At 42.1% G+C, this 18,725-nt stretch overlaps 1 protein-coding gene across 10 annotated transcripts in view; it reads right to left on the reverse strand.

Moving 5' to 3' along the window:
* The window catches only part of CDCA2 (cell division cycle associated 2), a 49,853-nt gene that overhangs the window by 16,440 nt on the left and 14,688 nt on the right, over positions 1-18,725 (reverse strand). For 4 of the 10 annotated variants that reach the window (XM_045055362.1, XM_045055363.1, XM_045055370.1 and 1 more), the window contains 7 exons: positions 17,470-17,620; positions 16,037-16,236; positions 14,451-14,535; positions 7,332-7,382; positions 6,312-6,523; positions 3,980-4,064; positions 3,307-3,551 (listed from right to left, as the gene is read on the reverse strand). In XM_045055362.1, the coding sequence (XP_044911297.1) occupies positions 3,307-3,551; positions 3,980-4,064; positions 6,312-6,523; positions 7,332-7,382; positions 14,451-14,535; positions 16,037-16,236; positions 17,470-17,620 (1,029 nt within the window). The remainder of the gene's footprint in view (positions 1-3,306; positions 3,552-3,979; positions 4,065-6,311; positions 6,524-7,331; positions 7,383-14,450; positions 14,536-16,036; positions 16,237-17,469; positions 17,621-18,725) is intronic. The other 6 variants (XM_011281443.4, XM_045055364.1, XM_045055365.1 and 3 more) reach the window with 6 other exon arrangements.

Here is an 18,725-nt window from a genome sequence, read left to right on the forward strand (position 1 = left end):
GCAGAATGAGGTCTTCCTTAAGTGTCTGGTAGAATTTAGTAGCAAAATCATCTGGACACGCAGTTTTCTACGTGGGAAGGTTCTGACTACAACTGCAATTTCTTCAGTTGATATAGGGAGGATGAGGTAAGGGATTTCTTCTCAAGTGAGACTGGGTAGTTTGTGTTTTTCAAGACATAGGTCTAGTTTATCTAAATTGTTGAACTTATTGGCAGTAAGTTTTTCATAATACTCCTGATTATCCTTTTATCTGTATGAACCTTCTAATAATACCTGTTAGAATGTATAGTCACCGCTCATTCCTTATATTGGTAGTTGGAGTATCTTCCCTTTTCCCTGAACAGTCTGATTACAAGTTTACTCATATTATTGTATTAAGGCATAATCTTTTTATTTCAATGACTTTTCTCTATTGCTTTTCTTTTTTACTTCACTGAGTTCTGCATTTATCTTTATTAAGTCCTTCTGCTTACTTTGGCTTTAATTGCTTTTGTCAGTTTCTTAAAGTGGAAGTTGAGATCACCAATCTGTCTCTTTATGTTGAAATACAGGCTTTATTCCCCTCAAAGCCTGCTTTAGGTGCATCCCATACATTCTTGTTGTTGTTTTGTTTGTTGTTGAGGGTTTACAGGGTTTAGGGTTTCATCTTTAACTTACACCACTTTGCGTACAGGTTAAAAACCCCTCCCAGCTTCCATACCATGTTACTTTTGTTGTATATTTCACTAACTAGGTTATAAACCAAACAATACACTAGTTATTCTTGCCTTAAACAATTTTTTATAGAGATTAAAGTGTGCTACATTCACCCACGTGTTTATAGCATTTTCAATGCTCTTCATTCCTTTGCTAGATTTCCATCTGGAACCATTCTCTTCCTGATGAAGGGACTTCCCTAATGCTACCCTGCTACAATAATGAATTCTCTCAGCTTCCATATGTTTGAAAAAGCCTGTTCTTCACCTTTGTTTTGAAATATAGTTTCACTGGATATAGAATTCTAGGTTGACAAGTTTTTGTTGTTGCCGTTATTTGGCTTTTTGCTCCAAGTAACTAAGTACGTCTTCAAAAGATGCTGCTGTGTTGTCTTCTGGCTTGCACAGTTTCTAATGAGAGTTCTACTGCCTCTCATATTGTTGTCTTTTATGTCATGTGTCTTTTTACTCTGGTTCCTTGCAGGCCATATATCACTGATTCTAAGCAATGATGTGTCTCTGCATACTATTCCATGTTTCCTGTGCTGGGAATTTGCTAGACTTCAGGATCTGTGAGTTTATCATTTTATCAAATTGGAAAATTTTCCATCATTATGTTTCAAACTTTTTTTTTTTTTCCTGTTCTGTCTGATCTCTCCTCTCCTTTGGGACTCTAATTACATGTATATTATGCCACCTAAAGTTGACCCAGCTTACCAACTGCTCACTTTTGCTCAGTCATTTTTATTCTTTCATGCAAAATAATTTCTATTGTTGTACCTTTAAGTTTGGTAATCTTTTCTTTTGCAGTCTCTAATGTGCTATTAATCTCATTCAACCTAATTTTCTTCCCAAAGATTATAATTTTCAGAGTTCAAGTTGGATCTTTTCTATATTTCATGTTCTTAACAAGCTCAATCTTTCCTGCACCTCCTTGAACATAGGAAAGATAGATTAAAAAAACTTTCAATGCCTCCGTCTATAAATTCTACCATATGTATAATTTCCGGGTCTACTTTTATTGATTGATTTTCCTCTTTATTATGGGGGCACCTTTTCTTACACGTCTATTAGTTTTTAATTGAATGTCAGACATTGTGAATGTAACACTGTTTGACACTGGATAGTTTTGCTATTCTTGAGCTTTGTTAGACAATGCAGTAAAGTTACTTGCAGAAAAGTGGTATCCTTTCAAAGCTTTTAAACTCTGCTAGGCTTTTAATCTAATTCTGTTCTACTAGTGAGGCAATACTCTCCTGAGTATCTGATGTGCTGTGAATTATTAAGGTTTTTCTACCACCTAGTGTTCTAGCACCTAGTGTTGCTGAGAACACTACTACTGCCCCTCTGTGAACCCTAGGGATTGTTCCCTCTGTTCCATCTGGGTAGTCATTTCCCTGGCCTCGGGCAGTTTACTTACAAGTTCATGGTGACCAGTGCTCAGCTACAGATTCAAGTGAGACCCTTTGCAGATCTCCAAAGCTCTCTGTGAAGCTCTCTCCTCTCTGGTACTCTGCTATAAGCTCTAGCCTCCTACACTTTCCCAGACCCTAACTCCCATCCCCTCAACTCACAGAGACTCCGCCAAGGTAAGCCCTTCCTGTGCAGTGGCCTGGCAGTCCAGCCCAGGCAGTAAATTGGGGCTCTCGTACAGCTTGCCTCACTTGTTACCCTCTCTCAGGGATTACTATCCTATGCTTCCTGATGTTCAATGTCTGAGAACCACTGTTTTGTGGGTTTTCTGGGGGGGGGGGTTTCTTTTAGTTGTTTCTCATGAAAACATAAATTAGGTCCCTTTGACTCCATCTTGGCTGAGAGTGGAGTATTCTTATTTCAAAGTGTAATAGGCCAGGGAGAGAATGAATGATGGTCCCAATATAAAAACAGGCAATTCTCTAGAGAAGAAATTCAAATGGTTCACAAACGTATGAAAAATGTTCACACCTCACTAGTAAAAACTAGAAGTTTTCAAGTCATCTTTTTCCATTAAGCTATTAAAAAAAAGTACAGTTAATACCCAGAGTTTACAAAGTATGGTACAATAAAACCATTTATACTGCTATTGAGTCCAGACTGGTACACTTTCTGGATGTTCACCAATATGTATCAAAAAGGTGAAACGCATTCCTCTTCTTTCATCCAGTAATTCTCCCTACAGAAATTCATCTGAAGGAAACAAGTGTATATTTACAGCATATCAGTTCTAAGACTGGTGCTCTTTCACATCTTTCCTCCTCTGAAATCTGAGCGCATCTTACAAATTCATGGGGCGTCAGAGCTTACGGTCTAGCCTTCTCTCCTGGTGATACATAAAGCAACAGTACATCCTACAGTCCACAGTATTTCAGCTCCACGAAACATTCTATGTACAAGGAACCCTGCAAGTAGGAGAGAGCAGGGAATAACGCATGCACTTGTCGGGATGAGCACAGGATGGGGCAGGGCAGGGCAGGGCGGTGGGGGGGGAACCTACCTATACAAGTGCATTAAATGATACCATGACACATCATCTAGTCCATTTCATGATTTCAAAGCATAATTACTGTTCACACAAAACAGGTGAGGTCTGATGAAAATATAAACAAGTTTGCTCCACACTTTTCACACTTACAAGATTCTCTCCCTTGTCATCAAAATCTGGTTGTGATAACTGTGCAGGAACTGGTGATTGCTCGAGTGGCAGGGGACTGACATTACTCAAATCCTTTTTGCGAACGGGTGTTCCTCCTTTACGCAACGGAGTATTTGCTGGCAAAGACTCATCAAACACCTCAGGGCTTAGATCCTCTCCAAAAGTAACTCTCTTCCTCTTCCTGACATTTAGAAAGGCTGGCACTTTACAATTTTCTTGACCTTCTATAGATAATGAATGGGTAGATAAAAAATTAGGCTACATTTCTTATCTAAAGTACATATCCTAGAATCTTTCAGCAGCTATTATTTGTATAATAGTAAATACTGTTTGCAGAGAAAAAAAATTCAAAATGGAAAAGGTAAGCAGTATTTCTAATTACAATACAGTAATAGATTTTAAAGTAAATTTTGCATGAGTATCTTGGAAGTTTACAAAATTGGAATATTAATTTCCTTTAAGTGTTACCATTAAGTACAAACGGGCAGATGAAACGAACAGACCAATTCTGAGACTCCAACCAACTGTTCATTCCCATGTAATTTCCAAAGCATCGAGGCATTTAGCAGATCATTGAAAATACCACATACTAGCACAGAGTTTTACAAGAAAATGGTATCCTCAGGCTTCCAAATAAGTGTGGATTTCTTACCTGTTGTTTGTTCTTTGCAATAGTTTGCAAGATTTGAGATTAAGCTCGGATGAGTCCCGTCATCACAGAGATTGTCACAGTGTTCCTAAGCAAAATAAACATCAATGAATAATTTTACGCATATAAATGCACACTCACAGTCATTAGGAATGGTCACTTTGAACTTTCTTCTGCCAAAGGTAATAAATACTATGTAGTGTCGCAGATTACATTTGCTTTCATAACTGTTCTGGCTTAGTGACATTAGCCACAAGAAAACCTGGACCCTCTTTATATTACTTTAGTAAATCGTATTTTAGGAGAAAATTAAAGAACAGAAATCCATAACATGGGCTGAATGCATTCCATCATTTTTATTTTTTTTTTTAATTTTTTTTTTAACATTTTATTTATTTTTGAGACAGAGAGAGACAGAGCATGAACGGGGGAGGGGCAGAGAGAGAGGGAGACACAGAATCGGAAGCAGGCTCCAGGCTCTGAGCCGTGAGCCCAGAGCCCAACGCGGGGCTCGAACTCATGGACCATGAGGTCGTGACCTGAGCTGAAGTCGGCCGCTTAACCGACTGAGCCACCCAGGCGCCCCGCATTCCATCATTTTTAATCTAGCAAATGAAGTTAAGGAAAATATGAGTGGCTAGAGGTATGATGTAATGGATGGTGTCAGATCAGGCTATCTATAGGTGTAAAAATTGCACAAAAACAAGAAAACAGGTGAATGGCATAATAGGGTGTTTTGTCTCTTAAGTATGGGAAACAGACTTTTTTTAAGTGTGTAAATCTCCTGTCCCCATTACTATATTCCTGATTTAGGAGCAAGGAAAGAAGGTAGTATCTGTCCCTCTCTGCTTCCCCAAGAGATTACAGAGTTCGTGAGGAAGGGACAGCGCAAGTCTTGAATCGCCAAACAAGGCAAAACTCAACACAGGGCCACCGGAGGGAAGCAGGGGAGCGCCAGGGCCGTGGGCTGCATGAGTCACCTCCAAACCATCATCTGCTTCCCAAACCCTGGACCAGTCCTTGTTCTCTAGAGCTGTTCATTTTCTCCAGTGCACCCATTCCAAAAGCCCCTCCTTCTCTAAGCAAATGCCCTGCCCCAAACAACCCTCCTTGAGCAACTGTCTCTCAAGTCCATTTCATTTTCCTGACCAGGAAAACGCCCATTATTTGTGAAATAAGTGAACTTAGAAAATAAAATTCTTGTGAGTTTTTACATTTGTTTATAATCAAAACAACCGTGAAAATTAGCAAACAACTCAAAGTGTATACACCTACAAACTTTGGAGAGCTTAGTAAAAAGATCAATTATAAAAATCTTCACAGAATTTTAGTGGTAGGAATGGATGTTTGCTACGTAACGTCGTTAATCAGTAAGAGTTATATGGATCATGAAGATGCTAAGCCTGATTGAAAAGAAACCAAATATATAGGATATGAATAAGCAGCCCTGTATAGAGACCCACATCAGAAAAACCGTTAAACAGTTAAATAACCACTGACCATAACTATGTCTGTAAATAGAAGGTACTACTTTACTTTGGCTTTAGAAACAGATGTGTAGGCAGGGCGCCTGGGTGGCTCAGTCGGTGAAGAGTCTGGCTCTTGATTTCGGCTCAGGTCACGATCTCACGGTTCTTGAGTTTGGGATCCTCGACCTCCTGTCTCCCTCTCTCTCTGCCCCTCCCCACTTGCGGGCACACACGCGCCCTCTCCCTCAAAAATAAATAAACAAACTTTAAAAGAGAAAACAGAAAAGAAAGAGATGTGTAGGCATGGCTATATATTTAAATGCGTACGGATTGGAAAAAAAATTACCTCTCGTTTGCCGGGCACTGGTGCTAAAATCCTATTATTATTCCACTTACTCTGCTCAAACTAGCCATCCTTGCAGAGATGAAACCAAGGTACAAAAAGGTTACAGAATTTGCCCAGCTCTTAAACTTCAGAGTCAGAGTTTGAAACCGGGCACCTGGACTCCAGAGCCCAGCCATTCAAACTTCTCACAGCATTTACAGCCTGGATTTTTTTTTTTTTTTTTTAACATTTATTTATTTTTGAGAGACGGAGCAAGACAGAGCATGGGTGGGGGGAGGGGCAGAGAGAGGTGGGTACACAGAATCCAAGGCAGGCTCCAGGCGCTGAGCTGTCAGCACAGAGCCCGACGCGGGGATCAAACCCAAGAACCGTGAGATCATGACCTGAGCCGAAGTCGGAGGCTCAGCCTGAGCCACCCAGGCGCCCGCAGCCTGGATTTTAACATCAGATTTCTCGTGCTGTTTTAAACCAAAATGAATTTTTATTCCATTCGCTTTAGGACAAGTAGCTCTCAACTTACCTGCAGGCTTTCTAGAAACAGGTTAACAGAGGGTTTCTTTAGCACCGAACGAAGTACGAAGGTCTCAGAGGATGCAACGTCCCTCTTGCAGAGTGGAGTGACCAGTGACCTGCCTTCAGGAGTGGTGTCTGTGCTCACTTCCGTCAAGTTGTCAAGGGAAACAGCAACACTTGATCTTTCGCCCTCTACATACTCAGCAACCTTGACTCCTTCTGAGTAAACATGTAAACAAGAGACGTAGAAGACATCTGAATCAGGTTGTTCCACACCAAAAACATCATGTATTTGCAAAGAGAATAACGTGCTACAAGTAATTCCACCCTAGGGGCGCCTGGGTGGCTCAGTCGATTAAATGCCCGGCTCCTGCTGTCAGCTCAGGTTGTGATCTAACGGTCAGGGGATCGACTGTGTGGGGTCGTTGGGCTCTGCAATGACGGCGTGGAGCCTGCTTGGGATTCTCTGTCTCCCCTTCTCTCTGCCCCTGCCCCGCACTCATTCTCTCTCAAAAATAAATAAAGAAACTTAAAAAAAACAAAAAGAAAGAAAGAAAGAGAAATTCGACCCTAATATATCCTGCTTGGGGAATGACATCTGGAATTTCATTTGGATATATAAAAAGAAGACAGAGGGGCGCCTGGGTGGCTCAGTTGGTTAAGCGTCCGACTTCGGCTCAGGTCATGATCTCGCAGTCCGTGAGTTCGAGCCCCGCGTCGGGCTCTGTGCTGACAGCTTGGAGCCTGGAGCCTGTTTCAGATTCCGTGTCTTCCTCTCTCTGACCCTCCCCCGTTCATGCTCTGTCTCTCTCTGTCTCAAAAATAAATAAATGTTAAAAAAAATTTAAAGAAAAAAATAAAAAGAAGACAGAGAAGTGGCAATGGTCACAACTTGCTAACTACTGAGGGTAAAGGTAAGCGAAGAGTTTTGGCTCCCACGAATCTAAGACGGTGCTCACAAAACAGACCGACTGACTGTTCGCCTGCCTCCACTCACAACACCCAAGACTTATACCATAAAACTAACCTGAGTTGAACGACGACTGAGGACCAATTTTACTGCTGGAGTCAGAGGTATCTCAGGATGCAAGGGTGGTGGGAGGGAGAAGATGGGATGAGAAGAGGAAAGATTATCAAATCAAAACATTTATATGTTGTGTGTGCCTGCAAATAAGGCAAAGCTTCCTCCTGCAAAGTTTTTTTCTCACGGGAGTATTTCTTTATGACCCACGTTTAACAAACATGTTGGGCCCTTTTTTCTAGGTGCTAGACCTAGACACGACAGGCACTCCTTTCTAGGTGCTAGAGATACAACAATGAATAAAACACACAAAGCCCCCGGGATACCTGGGTGGCTCAGTCGGTTAAACGTCCCAGTTCTTGGTTTTGGCTCAGGTCATGACCGCAGGGTTCATGCGTTCGAGCCCTGCCTCAGGCTCCATGCTTACAGTGTGGAGCCCGCTTGGGATTTTCTCTCTCTCTGCCCCACCCGTGCTTGCATGCACTCTCTCAAAATAAACCTAAAACCAAAACCAAAACCAAAACCAAAACCCACATAAAGCTCCCACACTTTGGGGAACAAATACACAGTATAAAAAGACCTGGGAGGGGTAGAAGGTGAGAGGAAGCTATGGCTACGAAAGGGGGAGCACAGCATGAGGGTTCCCTTTGCTGGAACGGTTCTCTATCTTGACTGAAGGCAGTGTGGCCACATGAGTCTCCACGTGTTAAAATTACATGGAACTAAATATACACATAAATGAGTGCACGTCAGACTGGTGACATCTGAAGAAAAGTCAGTGGATTGTATCAGTGTTAATTTCCTGGTTGTGACTCCATATTACTGCTACCCAAGATGTCACCACTGGGGGACACTGGGGAGGGTGGACACTGGATGTCTATATTATTTCGTACAACTGCAAGTGACTCTACAGTCATCTCCAAATAAAGAGACAACGTTAAAGAAATGTTTCAAGGGGCGCCTGGGTGGCACAGTCGGTTAAGCGTCCGACTTCAGCCAGGTCACGATCTCGCGGTCCGGGAGTTCGAGCCCCGCGTCGGGCTCTGGGCTGATGGCCCAGAGCCTGGAGCCTGTTTCCGATTCTGTGTCTCCCTCTCTCTCTGCCCCTCTCCTGTTCATGCTCTGTCTCTCTCTGTCCCAAAAATAAATAAACGTTGGAAAAAAAAAAAAATGTTTCGATAACGACAAGTAGTAACTTATGCCTTTAAAGGAAATAATGTAGAAATTAAGGGGATAAGGCAGGATACGGTGGGAGGGGGGAGCTGCTGTTTTGACGTGTCTCAGGGATCCAGCAGGCATCTGGGTGAAGGGACGAAGTGAGCCACGCACACATCTAGGGAAGAACATTACATGCATGAAGCCAAGTGCGAAGATCCAAGATAAGAACGTACCTGACGCACTAGAGGGACAACAAGGCCGGTGTGGCTGGAACAGCCTGAGCAAGGAGAAGAGAGATAGGAAGCTTCCAAGAGAAGGCTAAGGACTGACCAGGCCGGGTGTGGACTGGCTACTATTCTAGGTACAGCGGGAGGTCAATGAAAGATTTTGAGAAGGGGAATGATATAGTGTAACTGTCATTTTAAAAGGAGCACCCTGCCCACCGTGTAGAAGATTCCAAAGAGGGAGGGGGACAGAGATGGAAGCAGGGAAATCACAGAGGAGACAAAACAATCCAGGCAAGAGAAGGCGGTAGCCTGGACCACAGTGATGATACTTAGGAGGTGGGAAATGGTTAGGCATTTGATATATTGTCAAGATAAAGCCAACAGCATTTGTTAACCGCACTCAAGTTTAACTTTTGAAAGGGAGGTGTCAAGGTAATGTCAAGGTTTTTGACACAAGCCAATTGGGTGAATGGTCAGTATTGTTTACGGAGATGGAAAAAAAAACCGAAACAAACAAACATATGAGCAGTCTCCAGAAGGAGAAACAGTTAAGACCCATTTGAGTATGTTAAGTCCGAGATGTTTATTAGACATCCATGTGGAGACCAGAAAAGGCAGCTGAGCACTTAGGTTTAGAGTTCAGGGAGGACACCAAGGACGGGTATTGAAATTTTGAAGTCAGCAGCACAGAGACAACATTCAGGGTGGTGGGAATGCCTACAATCACCTAGGGAAGTGAGTGTGGAGAGAAGTCGGGAGCACTGAACCCAGGGCATTCAAATGTTTAAAGGTCAGGATGGAAGAGAAGGAATAAAGAAAACAGACAAATAGGAAATGGCCAGGGAAATAGGGGAAAACAAGAGGGAATGAAGTCCCGATGCCCAGTGAAGAAACGGTTTCTCACAGGAGGACACTGTCAGCTCTGCCTGCCATGCTGAGACGCCAAGGAGAGGGTACATGGAGAGTGACTACTGGGATAGCAATGAAGAGGCTACTGGTTACCGAGGCCCATTTGGAGCTGCATCGAGACAGAATGGGAGGCGAGGGGACAGGCCCGGCCTGTTCTTTTAAGGGAGCTTTGGTACATTGGGGCGCCTGGGTGGCTCAGTTGGTTAAGCGCCGGCTTCGGCTCAGGTCATGATCTTGCAGTTTGTGAGTTCAAGCCCCCGCGTTGGGCTCTGTGCTGACGTGGAGCCTGGAGCCTGCTTCAGATTCTGTCTCTCTCTCTCTCTCTCTGCCTCTCCCCCACTCATGCTCTGTGTCTCTCAAAAATAAATAAACATTAAAAATTTTTTTTGTGTTAAAAAAGGGAGCTTTGCTACAGAGGAAAACAAGGAAATGGGGTTCTGGCTGAAAGGAAACCCCGGGACAAAGGCCGGTTTAAGATGGGAGATACTACAGCACGTTGCATGTTAATGGGAAAAATGAACAACTCTGAAAAGAGGGGCCACTTCATGCGGAAGGTCCTCAAAGAGGGAAGGGACCATACTGAAGGGGTTGGCCTTAGATAAGAGCCCAGAGGATCTACCATAACAGGAGGAAAGGGGGGGGCGGGGCATGCTTGTTCAGAGAGGCAGGAGGGTGTGGTGGTGAGTGGCCCAGGCCATTTGCTTCTGACATCTTTCCTTTTCCTGTCGATAGAAGACACACACGACGGGGGCGCCTGGGTGGCTCAGTCGGTTAAGCGTCCGACTTCAGCTCAGGTCACGATCTCACGGTCCGTGAGTTCGAGCCCCGCGTCGGGCTCTGTGCTGACGGCTCAGAGCCCGGAGCCTGTTTCCGATTCTGTGTCTCCCTCTCTCTCTGCCCCTCCCCCGTTCATGCTCTGTCTCTCTCTGTCTCAAAAATAAATAAACGTTAAAAAAAATTAAAAAAAAAAAAAAAAGACACAGACGACGAAGGGGCACCAGGGAACTTTTATCTCAGTCATTTGTGAGCAGGGCTGCCAGATCTAGCAAATAAAACCGCAGGAGGCCCAGTTAAATTTTGAATGGTATCTAATTACTTACATGTACGCATGTTGATATAAAAGAAAAACAGCACAGAAAACACACTTATGCTGAAGAATTATTTTTTGTAAGAAATAAATTATAAATACCTTAAAAAAAAAAAAAGGAAGGGAAGGAGGGTTGGAAGCTTAAATGAAAAGAGAAGGTATGATTAAGGAACAGAAGGGACGGCCAGTGAGGCTATCAACGTCCATAAAATTCATCTCAGATATATGGAGGGCAGAACAGAGTAGGAAGGCGGATTCACGGGCTGCATCTCCGGCCAGGTGGGTAAAACAGGGTGGAGAAGGCAAGGAGATCATGGAGGTATCACGTGGGTTCTCCTCTGCGAGCTCTCCTCTAAGTATTTTCTATCCCCTTTTACAAAATCTAACACCGCTCTGTGCCTCAGCCATCATGTTATGATTCAAATTAAGTCAGAGAAGACATACATTGCAAGAAATGCTGAAGGAAGTTCTTTTTCAGGTTGAAGGTAAATGATACCAGAGGGAAACTTAGATCCTCAGCAAGGAATGGAGAGCATCAGAAATGATGGCTATCAGGATAACCAGAGAAGATTCTGCTCCCGATATATAGGATTGGTGAAAGCAAAAATATTGTGGGATTTAAATACAGAGGGTATCTATAGTGTCAAGTACCATAAAAGACATGGGTGGGGAGACAGGAAATAGATGTATACAGTAGGTAAAGCTTCTATCTCCTCTAACACCAACTCTATCCAGGTTCCAGGACCCAATTCTAACATGGGGGGAAGGGAATCTCCCAGACAGACCACCAGCAAGCAATTCTCAGACACCAGCGGGGTGTCTAAGAATTCAACCCAATTCTGACACTATCCAGAGACAGCATCAGCTTCTGGAGGTGAAGGGCTCAGTTCTACAAGCGCACCCCCCATCTCCCACTTAAGATGCCAGTCACAAATCCTGGGCTGTCTCCTGTGCCTCTGACCCACCTGCTACAGACCAGAGGTTCCAACAACTTCCTCCTTAGACTTTGGATGCTAGTCACGAGTCCAGATTGTGACCTCCACTTCTGACAGCGTGGCTATCAATCAAGAGGCTCTCGGGACCTACTCCTTATGTTCTCTGAATTTGCCAGAGCAGCTCAGAACTCAAGGAAACACTAATGTTTACCAGTTTATTGAAGGAAATGATGAAGGATACGAATCACCAGCCAGATGAAGAGAACATAGGGTGAGGTACCCACATCTCCACATGTTCACCAACCCGGGAGCTCTCTGAACCTTGTCTTTTTGAGTTTTTATGGAGGTTTCATTACATGGCCATGACTGATGAAGTCACTGGCTGATTCAACCTCCAGCCCCTCTCCTCTCCTCAGCGATCAGGGGGCGGGGCTAAACCCTCCAATCACATGGCTGGTCCGCCCAGCAACCAGCTCCAGCCACTGGGTGGGGTCCAAAAGCCACCTTCATTAGTAATAAGACACCTATGTCACCTTCATGGCTCTAAAGTATTTTTAGGAACTGTGGATGAACACCAAATTTATCTGAAGGATGTATATTTGGTCATCCAAATATTTACTCATTCAAGGAATATTCATGTAGATAACCAATATGTATTTCTTCTTCATTTTTTTTTTTAAGCAGCAGGCAAAAGTTTATTAGACCATAAGATTAGAAAGGAGGAATAGGAGTAAAGCTCTCCATTTGAAAGTGAATGTCCAAGGACTATAGGCCAGGGTCCTTTTCTTTTTTTTCTTTTTTAATACATATAATTTATTGTCAAATTGGCTAACATACAGTATGTAAAGTACTCTTGGTTTTGGGGGTAGATTCCCGTGGTTCATCGCTTACATACAACACCCAGTGCTCATCCCAACAATTGCCCTCAATGTCCATCGCCCATTTTCCCCTCCCCTGCCCCGCCATCAACCCTCAGTTTGTTCTCTGTATTTAAGAAGTCTCTTGGGGTTTGCCTCCCTCCCTCTCTGTTTGTAACTATTTTTCCCCCTCCCTTCTCCCACAGTATTCTGTTAAGTTTCCCAAGATCCACATATGAATGAAAACATATGGTATCTGTCTTTCTCTGGCTAATTTCACTCAGCATAATACCTCCTAGTTCTATCCACGTTGCTACAAAGGGCATGATTTCATTCCTTCTCATTGCCAAGTAGTAATCCATTGTACCAATTTGTATTTCTTATAAATCATCATAATGTACTGCCTTTTACCTGAAGTTATCAGTATTAATTCTAAGTAGACTGTGAAAGGTTAAGGATGTATATTACAATTGTAACTATGAACAGAAAAGATGCAACAAGGTGAGTTTAAAAGGTAATGGATAGGGGCGCCTGGCAGGCTCTGTAAAGCATGCAACTCTTCATCTTGGGGTTGTGAGTTGAAGCCCCATGTTAGGACTAGAGATCACTTAATACATATATACGTATACATATATACATGTATACATATATACCTATATATGTGTATACGTGTATACACGCATACACATATGTATAATAATATGTATGATATGTATATATATAATACATATATATGCAAACAGGCATACTATGTATAATATGTATATATATAACATGTATATATGTATATGTAATATATACACTTATACAAATTTTTTTTAAATTTTTTTAATATTGAAAACAGATAAAAAGTAATGAATAAATGGATTTCCAAAAAGGAGATTTCAAATATACTCAAGAAAGACAAAAGGGAAACAGAGGAACAAAAAGCAGAAGAGAATACGCGTGAAAAAACGGTATTTATTTACTTATTTAAAATTTTTTTTTAAGTTTGAGAGAGAGACAGCTCTCAGTGGGGGAGGGCCAGAGAGAGAGACAGAATCCACACCGCCAGCACAGAGCCTAATGGGGGGCTCGAACCCAGGAAACTGTGAGATCACGACCTGAGCCGAAACTGAGTTGGATGCTGGACTGACTGGGCCACCCAGGTGCCCCCCAAAAAAGGTAGATTTAAATCAAACCGTATCAATAATGACTTGAAAAGCTAATGGGCCAAACACTCCCATGGAAAAGAAGGGGTTTTTCAGAATAAATAAAAAAGCAAGACCTAACTATATACGTACGAGTTTTACTTCAGGGGAGCCTGGGTGGCTTAGTCAGTTAAGCATCCAACTTCTGCTCAGGTCATGATCTCGTGGTTCATGAGTTCAAGCTCTGTGATGGGCTCTGTGCTGACAGCTCAGAGCCTGGAGCCTGCTTCAGATTTTGTGTCTCCCTCTCTCTCTGCCCCTCCCTTGCTCATGTTGTCCCTCTCCGTCTCTCAAAAATAAATAAATATTTAAAAAAAAAGATTTCAAGACACAGGTAGGCTGAAAGTAAACCTAATACCTTACAGGTAACTTTCACTCAATATAAGCATACTGATTTGGGGGAAGTTTTGAATGCTGGTCCCTTTCCACAAACTTAAAAACCAAAAACAACATGTGCAGTGTTTTGTCTTACAAAATACACCAGTTAAGGGTTCAGAGATTCTGTTTTTTATAATGGATTCTACCAGCTTGGAAATATTTCACTAATTCTTACTGGTGGCAGTTCAAAAAAAATAAAAGTCATCTCTCATATAACAAGAATTCTGAAACATTTGTACTAGACTGTGAGCTCCTCAAATGGAGGGCACCATTTCAGTTTTCCCAAATTTCAGCATATAGGTAAATGCTGAAACATAAATATCCACTGAACAATATGTTTCAATGGGTGAACTGGCATGTATTAAGGAAAGATTAAACACTTACCACTTGAAGCTTCTGTGAGATCTGAAAGTGAAACAGACTCTTCAACCAAATATCCAGACTGCGTTAAACCAGATTCAAAAGATTTCTTGGGAGGAAAAAAATTAAAGAAATATTAAATCTTACTACTTACAGGAGTACTGAGATCTTTGTAAAGATTTGAGTAAGCATTACAGATTATCTGGAAATCTGATGTTAAACCAATCAATCATTATCTGCCTAATTGTTACAAAATACAGGAATGGAACTAAAAACATCTGCAGCCTAAACATCCCACCAAACAAATTTCAGCTCCCTAGTAAAAGTTTATAGGACACATTTTTGTTGCCTTATTGTTCGAAGTCTACAAAACCGTATTAACTGATTCTAAAGAGAAAATTCTCAAAATTAACGAAGGATGTTATATAATTACTAATCAAACAACAGGATATCAATAGCTAGGCTAGGAAAACCATCAATGGCTAGGACAGAAAACACACTCATATTAATGCGGAAACCATTTCTAAATTGTGGTGTATGTCCAAACAATCAAAGTTCTGATGAGAAACTACTGGTTCTGTCAGACGATGATTTCACATCCGGGAGGAAAAAGCAGAGGGAACGGAGGTTGTAATTGACTCCAAGATACAAATGAAACCTACTGGACCCTGAAGAATCTTTAATGACTATCAAACATTCATTATGCGGGTCCAGATAAGATCGATAGGAGATGCACTGAATCTACGTGACAGAGAAGGTGCCAGGAATGTTCCAGCTCTAATGCTGTCAGGTGTCTTCTCTCACTGAAGATATGGGAACCTGCTGTATCACAGCACAATTAAAGCAAGGAAAGCCAGTGATGAGCTAACTAGTTTCCTGTCTACGTGTGAGTGAAGGTCAAGGATCTTCAATAGTATTATTTCACACTGCTTACCGTCTTTTGATAATCTTGACAGGCTTCAAGTAGTTATAAGCAACAAAAATCCCTCCAGCTACTTGGAAGAAGTAAGCAGAGCAAAGGGCAGCTAAACAGCAGCCTGCTTCCCAGCCAGTATTAAACCAGTTAGGTTTAACTGGAAATATTTCACTAATTCTTCACTAATTCTTATTGGTGGCAGTTCAACTTATTGGTGCCACTTATTGGTGGCAGTAAGACCCCCACACCTGAGCTGCACAGCCCATATATAATCCTCAACTCATTCGCCAGTTACGTGTTAAATAATATGCTCCTACGTCTGCCTCCTCCAGCAGTCGAAAAGCTGCTCAAGGGCAGGGCTGTGATTTCTCACCGTGGTACCACCAGTATCTAGAACAATTCCTCGCAAGCAGAAGACCAGAAGGCTTAATACTTTCATAAAATGTTTTTCTGTAACCAAAAGCAACATATTAATCAAAACTGTCTAATAACCATTAAGCCAACAACAACAAAAATTTAGCAAGTAGGAAATACACACACACACACACACACACACACACAGAGTGCAATTTAAAACTCAGCTGCGGTATAGAAGTACAAGGTACCATAACTGAAAAAGGGTTCGGACAGTCTTAAAACCGCCTAGCCAGAAAACCAAAGCTTCACTTTCCTATGATTCTAGTAAGTGAATTACCTCAGAAAAATCTGCAGGAGAAGTTTCAACAGCACACATTGTGCCTGTATTAGGAGAAGGGGCTCTACGGGATATCTGGAGATCAACTGCGTCAGGGAGATTTTCATCAGAGTTGCTCTGAGAGGATATCCTTCGACGTTTGGAAGATAAATCTGCAGAGAACTCAAACTGTGGACACTGCCCAAGCCTTTCCTTTTTGGCTACGTATACAAAATAAAAACATTAACACAGGCATAAATATTTTCCTTTTCTGGTATCGTTTTAAAATTTCGTCGATAATGATTTTAGTAAAACGTAACGCTTGAACCTCAACACTTTGCCAGTGAGAAGGACATTTTTCTATTCAGGAGAGAAATCTAACTGTAAGGCAAGAGAACATCACTACTAAAAGGATAACAAACATTACGAGAGTTTTCTTCTAGACTTTAAAAAGGTACTAAAATACATTAATACACATTTCCATGTCTGTTATAGTATCTCACTCTATTTTAAAGTTTACGATGGACCCTTTCCTTTAGAGCATTTTAAAGGATGTGGTTATGTTCTAACACTGGTTCTGCTTTGACTACGTAAGACTTTATGAAAAGCCCGGACACAATGTGCCTCTGTTCTTCCTAGATACAAAAAGTGAATTTAATCGTCTGCAGAACTACAGCGATCATGGCCGTAAAATATTTGCAAATGCAGGTCACAAGAGAAAAATAGGTAAGTTACAAACTACAAATATAAACGGGTGCAGCAGAGTGGGTCAGGCAGATGAACTGGATGTGTCTTGCACATGGGGAGGTGCTGGAATGTGCCCGAAGGTGGTTCGAGAAACCAAAACCAAATCATCTGGAGCCTTAGAGTGCAAAGCACCAGAGGAATGGCTGTGATGATTACGCCAATGCCAAGATTTTGTCTAATTCTGATGTTTCAAATGCTCTGTGATTGGAAAATCAAAAGTGACAGGCAAAAATAACCAAATGAATTACAACCTAAAGTTATGGTAAAGAATGTGACAGGCTATTAAGATGTCAGATTAGATCTATCTGTTTATAATATCAGGGTTCGGTGTTTGGCATTCATAGAAATGCTTGCCAAACTTAATAATAAGCCTCTAAAGATCACGGGTTGAACGCTCGCATTTGCCACATGCCTTATTCTGAAGATGAAACGAGCTAACTGGCTCTGACATGTTAACACTTAAAACTTAATCGCGGCCATGTGGAGACGTAGGCTCAGGAATGCCTGATAGCAAGTTTTTTCCAAGACAAACCAGAAATCTAAATTTTTGTGTGAAATTTCCCAAATTTTAAGTGTTAGGCTCCATTTAAAAATACCGAGCTCTGCTCAGAAAAGACTGCCTTCACACTGTGGAACGCCATCTTTTTTATACCTCAGAGGCTCGTCTGAATCAACACAGAAGTCCAAACTGAATTCCTTCTACTCACTCAAGCCTGTTGTCGTGACTTCTCCTTCTGCCTCTGAGACTTCGGGAAAGTCAGTCATTTTTTCATTCTCCTTTATGCAGTGAAAAGCTGACTGGAAGGCGGACATTCGCTCTCTTAAAGAATTAACATTTCGATGCAGTACAGGACTGCCCTGTTAAAATAGAGATGCGGAGGGTATTATGGATGAAACCAAACAAGATTCTGTATTCTAGGCCTGTAACCACTGGATCCAGAACTCAATACATAAAGACTTCCTGAAGATCAGGAGGAATAAATTAGCGTGTGAGAGTCTCTTCTCCCCCTTGAATCACGTATTTTCAGTTTTGAGTATTTCGTGTGTGGCCATGATCCTAGCTCTTCCTCTGCTCCTTCCTTGGTTTTGAACCTGAGCAAAGAGGAACAGCTGTGTGGTATGTCTAGCCATGTTGTGACAGGCTGGTCAATACTGAGAGTCAGTCCATGCACATGACAAAAGTCCAGCGTAGGTGGGGAAGCGCTTTAAAAAGGCACCCGTGCAAAACACATGCCTTCTTACTTGAGGGCTAAACACCTATTTAGAAGGATTCTTTCTGGGGAGCTTAAGGCCTTTCTTTTATAACTTAGAGTCCACAACCTGAGACAGCCTCAGCAAACCCAATTGGAAAGGGAAAGAAGTTTAGGACAAAAATGTTGGTAAGGCGAGTGTAAGCAATTATATGGAGAATACAGGAAAATGCTGAGTCCTAGAGACGGGGCAAGGAAGAAGGGACAGAGGAACCTGCCAATTTGGAAACTTTACCCGACTTGCTAAAAAGAAAAAAAAACAAAAACACCGAAAATCATCTGCAGGACACGTGATGGTCTCAATGCACCTCGTTCAATCCGAGCTAGTCTGACTGCTCATTTCCATCCGCACACCTGCCCCCCTGAAGGCCAGGACAAGACACAGATGATCTGTCGTAGCTCAGACACCCATCTTCACACTTATCCTCTCCCCAGCTAAATTCTCCTGATCTCTTGGGACCTTACTTCCTCAGAGCTGGAAGCCGGCCATTCACTGGAACTCCAAAGCCAAATGGTGTAAGCACGGGAGCTTTCTGGAAACTCTAACAGGGTTTCAGCCAAAGAGCCATCAAATGAAATTGACACTGGCAGCGACAAGTGCCAGATAAATCCAAGTAACGTATAATTTAAGAGTTCTGTTTACCTATCAATTATTAAGTTCTCGGTCCAGGTTTTTTCCCCCCCTTTATTATTTAGACTAACATATTTCCACC

Source organism: Felis catus, chromosome B1, assembly GCF_018350175.1.
Source record: "Felis catus isolate Fca126 chromosome B1, F.catus_Fca126_mat1.0, whole genome shotgun sequence".
NCBI classification, from domain to species: domain Eukaryota; kingdom Metazoa; phylum Chordata; class Mammalia; order Carnivora; family Felidae; genus Felis; species Felis catus.